Below are 9,276 nucleotides of genomic sequence, written 5' to 3'. Positions count from 1 at the left end.
CGCGCAGAGGCGCAGGCAGAGGGCGCTTTCGCCATGCGCGGCCCCCGCCGCCGCCGCGCAGCCCCAGGCGCCGCGCTCCCCCCCGGCCGCGCTGCCGCTGACAGGCGTCCGCAGAGACCTCCGCGGCGGGCGGAGCGGAGACCCTCGGCTCGGCTCGGCCCGGCCCGCGCGGGAGGGCGAAGGGAACTCCACCGCTGCGCCCGGCCGCTCGGTCCCGCTCTGCCGCTCGCTCTCTCACTCTCCCTCCTTCCCTTCCCTCCTCCTCCTCTCTGCGCTTTCCACCTCCTGAGTGAGCGCAGCCTCGGATGTCCGGTTTCCTGGTGGGTTTTTTACCTGGCAAACTCGGGATAACTTTGGTGAGAATTTGCAAAGCGGCTGGGAAAGTTGGGAACTCCCCTGCCGGCGCCTGGGAGCTGCTGCTACCGCATCTTCTCCATCCCACGGATTTTACTGCCTTGGATATTGCGAGGGGAGGGAGGGGGGAGAGGAAGAGAAGGAGCCTCATAATTTCGCCTGCGTTCCTGCAACCGCCCCGCGGCCCCCGCTGCGCGCTCGCCCTGCCATCTTTGCACAATGCACTTGCTGGAGGTGCTCTCCCTGGGTTGCTGCCTTGCTGCCGGCGCCGTGCTCCTGGGACCCCGGCAGCCGGCCGCCGCTGCCGCCTACGAGTCCGGCCAGGGGTATTTCGAGGAGGAGCCCGACGCCGGGGAGGCAAAGGTAAGCCCGTGCCCCCGCTGCAGATGCCAGCTCGCTCCTCTGGGCATGGGGCTCCGAGTCCGCTCGAACGGACCGCCTGGAAATCCCGCCGAGGAAGATAGTTGGGAGAAGCCTTTCTAAGTGGGGCTGCTTTAAAAGGGGAGGAAGGATCTGTTTGAGGAGGGGGAAAAAAAAAAAAATTGTCTGGGTTTTCAGGGTTGCTGGAAGGAAGGTCGCACGGGGAACGACGGCATTTACAAAGAACCGCAAAACACCTGATCGGCGGGGGCAGCCCAAGGGCTCCCCTCCTGCCGTGGTGCTGGGGCTGCCCGGCGGGCAGCGGTCCCGGCCGCGGCCCCGCCGTTTGCAGCGGAGCTCGGACAGGGCAGTGACCCGCTGGCTTCCTCGTACCCCCCGGCCCCGGCCCCGGCCCTGGCAGCTGGGGCGCTTCCCGCGGGGGGGTCGCGGAGGTACCCGGGGCCGCCTCGGTACGGGCGAAGCTGCGGGGTCCTGCGGCGGCCCGGGCCGGGGAGGGCTGGGAAACGCTCAGGGGAGCAGGCGTCCACAGGAGCGGGGGGGCGATGACAACAAAACCCGAGACTTCCCATTTGTTGCGAAGTCTCTTGGAGTTATTGACACTTTGGATGAGTTGCTGCTGCGTGACGAAGTTGACAGGAGGTGACACGCTTGAGGCTGAAAATGTTCATTCTGCCCAGGCGCGCGGCGAAAGTTGGGCTTGAATTCTCAGATTCCAGTCACAAATACTTACAGTTCTGTGTTAATTTTTGTTTGCGTAGGAAGTTTCGTAACATAGAATTCAAGTACCTTTGGTGCTTGTGGTTTTGTAGTTCCCGGTATGCTGATGCATAAAAATGATGTTATAGTATGTGGTTGTATAAGCATGTGGCATTACTAGGAAGATCTTTGATGTCTGAGCTTATGACAACTCTTACCCTCGTCTCATTGTTCTGAAGATATCTGACATACTTATTGAAAGCAATCATGACCCAGCTCATTCACTATTCATTTCAGTATGGGGCGGGGAGTGTGTGGATTGAAAGTTAAGCTGATGTTCTGATTTTTTTTTTTTTCCCCTATGTTGTTAGTTTTACTGAATAGAAGTTTGGGAGATTTTACTGTAACTACATGGGAAGTCGAGTTTCGATAGCGTATGCTAGCTGTACTTATTTCAGGTGTCGTAGACCATACGTTGTTCACAGAATTCATGCTTTTTAAATAATATTGTGCATGGAAAAGGTTACTGAGTGTACTGTAGTCTCTCTTAAAATATTTTAATTACAGCCAAATGCTTACATTGCAATGTTCAGAATGCTAATATGTTATCAGTGATCATATTGCTTAAACGTTTATCAGGTATTTTTCAAACTGAAGTATTTAAAAATAGAAACGCAAAATCAATTCAGCTGGTCACTCTTATCACTTAGACTATTTATAAAAAAAATGCAGAACTCAGTGGAGGGTAAAAATACCTCAACTCTTTCCAGCCCGTGACTGTAAGTTATTTACTTGTGAAACTGGTGTTTGAGTTATAAAGCCTCAGGATAGCTTACGCTGAAGGCGTAGAAAGAATCCAAGCTAGAGCATGGTGCATATTTTGTACGCTTAAACTGCTGAGGTAGAACAGCTGATAGCGAAGCTATTCCCCTAAGTGATGCTGCATGTACCCATGCACGTGTTGTGGACAGTCACTCTGTTTCTTGAAGAAGCTTCAAAGTCTTTTGGAGCTGCCACCGTAGTGCAAGTGCTCCCTGGAAAAAGGGGAACTGTCAGCAAACCAGAGGAAGAAACGTCAGGAGACCGGGAAGTGAATGGGATAGCATGTGTTAAGCGATTACGTTAACAGAGAAATGGTTTTTGTGCCTGACTACTGGTGAGTAGTAGGGAGAGAGAGAGAGAATGACTCTGGATCCAAGCAGACTTAGTCATGTTGGAAGTCTTTAGTTGTGAGTTTGTTGCTTTTGCTGGAACTGTTTGAGTGAGTACTGTGCATATTTGTTCCAGCGATGAGAGAATGTTGAGATGAATGTTTGAAGTAATTATGAAAGAATTAAATAAGTAAACTGTAAGTAATTGTTTCAAGGAAAATATGACTATATCGTCAGTGAAAAGTCATCTACTTGAACTTTCTTAACTTCGACAAAAAATGCGTGATCGCTTGAGTTTGTGTTCATAGATGTTATGCTTCCTCTGTTTTTACTTTCTGTCCATATGCTGTGCTGCTGCATGTTAAACTGATGCCTAAGTGCAGGTCATACAGCCTTTTGGGTCTACTCTTTACACAATATATTTATTTCTCTTTACTCCTATTTTAAGAACGTCAGCTTTAGAAACACTTCTAAAAGTGTGGATGAAGTTGAGGGTCCTCCAACACAGGAGGAAAAGCTGAGCAGAAAATAAGGGTATTGTGGTTTTGTGCAGGTGAGTAAGTGTTATGCATTAATCTCGTCCTAGAGAGATTTGCAGCAACTTGGAAGCGTTACAGATATGAATAGTAGTAGCTCTTCATACGCAGCTCTTGCAAGGGCATGTTCTGCAGCAAGTGGGCACTGATAAGCTTGTGCAACACTGCCTCCCCCCCCCCCCCCCCTTTTTTTTTTTTCAGCCTAAGGGTAAAGTTCATTATTTAACAAGCTTACAGGGCCCAGATTAATACTTCTCAGCTGAACTCTCTGCTCAGTGGGATGGGAACGAATCCTGCCCGTAAATCACCTCTCTCGGATTTCCTGCAGCACAGGGGGGTTGCCCCGATGAGGTGACCCCCTCACAGGTGCACCCAGCCTCTCCCTGGTAGGGCAGGAGGCAGGGCGGCCCCCGGCTCCCTCTCTCTGTCTGGGTGGCCTGCTGCAGAAGACAACCTGGTATTTCAGTTCTCTCTCTGCTTCAGGTGGGACTGGGGGAATCAGCCCTCCTGTCCCCAGAGTTCCAGCAGTTTGGCAGGGACCCACCACCCAGCAGGGATGCTCGAGCAGCTGCAGCAAGGAGAGGGTGAGCAGTTGTGTGACACCAGTGACTTGAATCGGTGGTGATAGGGTAACAATAGCAGGAGTAGGTTATTATGGTAGTAATGGTATGGTAACAATAACTGGAAAGAAGCCACACAGCTGGGAGGGTTTGCCGTAGCTGCACCTTCGTTTTGTTGCGTAGTCAAGCCTTTAGGATTATGTGACTATACAAAGGCAGTATTGGTTAATTGTCCCACGTGGTTTTAAGAGGTTTAAAACTATAGTTAAAAACTGTATTTATGCAAGGATTCTTAGTTTTGTACTAGAATGGGAATGACAAATGAAAATGTATTTGCCTGTTCTAAAGTGCATCCCTGAAAGTGGCATTGGGGCCTCTTTACACAGACAGCAATAACGCACAGAACAGTCTTTGTGCTGTGATTCTGTGATTTGCTTTTTGCAATGAAAATAGGTGCGCTTACTTGAGCTCCATTTATCTTGGATGCTACCTCAGCTGAGAGATACCTTTTTTTTTAATTATTATTATTTTAAAATTATTTCCAATCTGACCTAACCATAAAGTGCTGCTAGTTGATGGCTAATGGAGTTTAAATGCTGTTAGCGTGGGAGTATGAGGAAAAGCAGTGTGTCGGTTTTGGGGGTTTCCTTCTGTCACTGTATCTTGAAGATGTAATCTCAAACCCATCAGTTTTATGGCCACCACTTTTATGAAGTGTGCCTTACTCTGCGTTGTGACATTACATGCACGTGTGAGAGATGAGGCTATGTTTTCTGCTCTGAAAACAAGCACAGACCTCACTCCCAGCACTCAAGCAGTACTAAATTGAGTGAGTAGGGAGGATTTTACTTTTTCTGCTGTTGCTGTTTTGTCTGCTGCAACTTTCTTCTTCATGTGTGTGTAGCCACTCTTTTTTTTTTTTTTCCAGACGCACACACAGAAAGATGCTGTCTTTTTTTAGAAGCACGATTTGTATCAGATACAACAGGATGAACAAGTAATACAATAGGACCTATTATGAAGACTAAGCAATGCTTCTGCAAACATAATTATTAAACTTTGGACTCGCTTTTGTGTGAGTAGAGTACAATACTAAGCTCTAAGCACTCATGGCACTTTCTAGTTCTTGGTGTAGGTATGTGCATTCTTGGATATCTTGTGTAAGCACACTTGCGTGCCTGTGAGGGACCTCCTGGGATTGCTGCTGCCAAATAACTGGACTTCTCAAAGTTCTAAAAAATGTTGGGGATCACTTCAACTAACTGCAGTGTTTGGAGGCGTATAGAAACATCCCATCAAAAATACTATTTTTATGCTCACTTAGGTTCAGTGTGTGTTTAAACTCTTGCGTGCTCTTCAGGGGTGTGTATCTGCTTATTTTAGTAAAACCAAACCAGCACTTGTCCTTCAGGCTGTTGTAGCTGAGGGTGATGGTAATAATCCTCTCCCATTGATACCCTGCATCCAGGGTAGGAAGTCTGTCTAGAACCTCATGTTCAGCTGCTGCTTTTTTGAATGTGGTCAGTGATTCATTAAAACAAAATGTGTGGAACAAAAGGTATCCAGCTGAAGTCAGACTGGTATCCTATCAAGTTTAATATCCTTGTTTAATGTAAAAAATGTGCTACAGCTGTTTGTAGAATGAATTATAAGAAATTCCAAGCAAGGTTGTTATTTGAAAGATGTAAGCTCATTCAAAGTCTTAAGTTGTTTCTTAAGAGTTTTGTTTGGTAAGGTATTGAATTTTGTTTAGTGAGTAGGATAGGTATGATTGTTTTCATCATCTGTTATAAACATTGAATACCCCTTCCCCCCCCCCCCCCCCGCTAATTCCACCTTGCTTCTAACCTGAGTGATCTGTAATACCAAGTTCCCCTCTATGTGTATGTGTATCTGCTTCAAAGACACTAATGGCTGCATAAATTGCAACAGAATTTTAATTTAAAACATTGATAGCTTAGGGGGACCATGAGGAATTGTTTGTTGAATTCCTATTGTATATGAATTTGTCAACTTGTTTTTCTTGCTTTGTGTTTATCTGTCACCAGAAATTTTTCTGATGACTTAATATTTATGTGTTACTGTATTTTTCCCTCTCTTTGTTGCATTTCAGACTTTAGTTAGGAAATAGCTGAACCGCAAGTAATTTATTCTTCTACTCTTCCATTGTAATCATTGTAAATCAATCCCTCTAGCTCTGTTGTAGTTTGTTTTTTTTCTTTTGACGTTTCCTGACTTGTCTAAGATGGCTATAACTCCTTACAAATACTTAGAGACTGCAGTTGCCACTGGAGTGAATGGATGTTATGGTAAAATGCTCGATTTAGCAAAGTAACCAAGCGGAATGGTGTTCTTGGGGGGGAGGAGGAGAAAACAGAGGAAAAGTACCTTCCGATAAGGGAAAGAAAAAAAAATAGTGGTAGTTGGTATATTTTGGCTGTACTGTAGTCTCTGCTGAGTATGGGTAAATTCTGTTTTAGAGTGAATGTGTTATCTTCCCAGATGTAGTTACTAAAGCAATACATTGTCTGCAGGAAATTTTTGGGATCCTGATTATGGTTAACTTCCATGAAAAATGATTGCTTGGGGAAGTTAATGACATTAATTATCTGGTACTGCCGTCACCTTGAACCCTGTAGTACTCCATACTGTTCGCGTAATGGCTTTACCTACTGGGTGACAATTTTTAAATAGCCTGACCTTGAGGATGCAGCTTAAAAACTGTTGAAGCTTTTTCACATCCTGTTCCTCATTGAATAGAGCAGGAGTTTTATCCTGGACAAGGGGAAAATACTGGCAAAGAATTGGACAGTTCTTGGAAGACACTAAAAGTCTGCTGGGAGCAGGGGACACAGGTGTTTCTTTCTGGTGCCACAGGTGTGGCATCCCCTGTGTTACTCCTACCTACTTGTGGCAGCACTGTGAAATAAACCATTAAATGGTTTAATTTTTTGGCTTTCCTTATCCAAGAATTGTGCTCTTGAGAGACAAGAGAGGAATTCAGCAGAAGGGATTGCTTCTGAAAACAGATGCAGCATTTGGCTATTTCCTCATTTTTTTCCCAAAGGAGATCTATAGCAACCCTCCACCCCCCACACATGCATATGTGAAAATTTCTGGGACTTGTAAAGATTGTTAGAAACAATAGATATCCTACTATCCTGCTGTATTTAGCATTGGTACAGCCTCACCTTGAGTACTGTGTGTGGTTCTGGGCCCCACAATTCAAGAAGGATGTGAAGGTCTTTGAATGTTTCCAGAGGAGGGCAACAAAGCTGGTGAAAGTGCTGGAAGGCATGTCCTATGAGGAATGGCTGAGGACTTTGGGTTTGTCTGGTTTGGAGAAAAGGAGGCTGAGGGGCGACCTCATTCTCTCTACAGCTTCCTGAGGAGGGGACGTGGAGAGGCAGGTGCTGATCTCTTCTCCCTGGGATCCAGTGATACGACACATGGGAATGCTTCACAGCTGCACCAGGGGAGGTTTAGACTGGACGTTAGGAAGCATTTCTTTACCGAGAGGGTGGTCAAACACTGGAACAGGCTTCTGAGAGAGGTGCTCGATGCCCCAAGCCTGTCAGTGTGTGAGAGGCATTTGGACAACGCCCTTAACAACATGCTTTAACTTCTGGTCAGCCCTGAAGTGGTCAGGCAGTTGGACTAGATGATTGCTATTCCATCCAACTGAAATAGTCTATTCTATTAGAGATCATTCAGAAGAAGCAAAACTACTCTAGCTGTCCTTCAACTTTCTTCGACTTCAGACTTCAGCAGACCAAATGTATTTGTGGTGGACTGCTCCAGCTGTCCAGAATGTACTTGCTGCATCAGTCACAGTATTTAGAGCCAAGAGAAAAACTGGCCAAGTGAAGCTTCACGTGTTAGCTGCTGTCTACTTACTCATGTTTGTGTAGACAATGAAACATTTGGGGTTTTGTTTGTTAGTTTGTTTGTTTTGTGGGTGGTTTTGTTTCCAGTTGGCTAAGAGAGATACAGCTGGTAAGTAACCTCTGCAGTGTGCTCAAGGAACAGTCTCATTAGAGAGACAAAGAACAGCAATTTTAGAGGTTGAGGTATTTATTACTTCCAGGTCAAACGTTAATTTTAGCAGGGAGGTATTATAATTATGTTTCAAGTAAGAGCCGAGCCATTCACCCCTTTCCAAATAGGTGGCTAATGCTCATTACCCTGCAAGTATGGGATCTGTATACGTAATCATGTGAAGAAAAGCTGGTAGGATTGTTTGAGGTGTGCTGTCTGCAGATGGTGGGATCCGCGTTCCTGCCCTGCCAACTGGATTCCCGATCTTGTGGGATTCTTGCTGAGGAAGCAGTGCGAGGGCAGCGTGCGCGAGTTCCCTTCCCTGGGCCCACTGTGACCCAGAGTCAGCCCAAATGGGCACTGCTGTGAGCCTGTTCTTGTGTTCATGGAGCTCGTAAGTACCAAGACCACGATCTGTGGACTCAGATTCACACTTACCTGCACTTCAAAGTGCTCAAACAAAGTTGAGCTCCAGGAACTGTCCATGTAGGTGGTCTCACTTTGTGCTATATGCATATTAAAGAAACTTAACATGGAGAATGAAAAAAAAATTCAGAAGAGTTTAAAACATAAGGAAAGCCTGAGAAGTGAGGAAAACTGTAAGGAAAAATTTGCTTGAACAGCTTTGGTTTTGTTAGTTCCTTAAAAAAAGGGAGAGCATTTCTTGCCACAAGCGTTGGAAGTAATTGTGAGAGGTTTTTTTTTTTTTTAAAAAGAAAATATTTTCTTTGAAAATGTTGCCTTTGGAGCTCTGAATTCACCATGGTCTTGACCTGTCATTCTTCTTGACTAACAACTGCTAAATATTGCAAACTATGTGACAGCTTTGTGACTGCTGTGAATTGGAGACTAGGAGGATACCATGAAAGCAGGTTTCAAAGGAAGTGTTTGTATTTTGCACCCCTAAAAGGATTGTTCACTATTTAGTGTACTGCTGAGGAGAAAATCTCTGCTTATTTGCATCTTCACTGGTACTTAGAGAACACCACTCCTACTATTTTGTCTTCTAAATAATGCAGATACGGAAAATTACGTAACTTCAGTCATTCGGGTTATGTATATTTGTAACTGGCTGCAGATACACTTGACAGAAACATACTTTGCCTGTAAATGTAATAGTAACAAGACTCTTGATGGAGACTATATGTATCATTTTTATAGAATCACTACTTATGGTTAGATTAGCAGGGTAATTAACTGTCTAAGGAAACTAAGAAATAAGCTTGCAAGGTAGCGCCTTACTGATGTTTGTCCCTTGCCTAGGGACAGATGTTTCCAAATTAAAATGGAGCCTATGACTTCCTCTTCACCCCACCCGCTCCCCAGCAAATCTTGCGTAACAGGCAGACTGCTGCTGTGGTACAAACATGACCATTTATTTACTTAGTTTCGTTTTATTCATGTATGTCAAGGTACTCACCTTAAGATTTCAGTATCTCTTTGCCATGAGGCTTTTTTTTTTTATTTTATTTACTTTATATCATTAATATTGAAATATTCTGTGATTTGGCAGAAACGAGACAATCTTGTTAATAATCAGCAGGCTTGCACTGTTGAATC

The 9,276-nt window shown here is 45.1% G+C and overlaps 1 protein-coding gene across 1 annotated transcript in view; it reads left to right on the top strand.

The window, feature by feature from the left end:
* Positions 1-428: 428 nt before the first annotated feature.
* VEGFC (vascular endothelial growth factor C) overlaps positions 429-9,276 on the top strand; it is an 82,733-nt gene continuing 73,885 nt past the window's right edge. The window contains exon 1 of the mRNA XM_052779470.1: positions 429-717. Coding sequence (XP_052635430.1) covers positions 574-717 — 144 coding nt within the window. The 5' untranslated portion in view covers positions 429-573. The remainder of the gene's footprint in view (positions 718-9,276) is intronic.

Source organism: Harpia harpyja, chromosome 2 (assembly GCF_026419915.1).
Source record: "Harpia harpyja isolate bHarHar1 chromosome 2, bHarHar1 primary haplotype, whole genome shotgun sequence".
Lineage (NCBI taxonomy): Eukaryota > Metazoa > Chordata > Aves > Accipitriformes > Accipitridae > Harpia > Harpia harpyja.
Note: the sequence above shows the minus strand (reverse complement) of the source record. Positions and strands in the feature narration are given on the sequence as shown.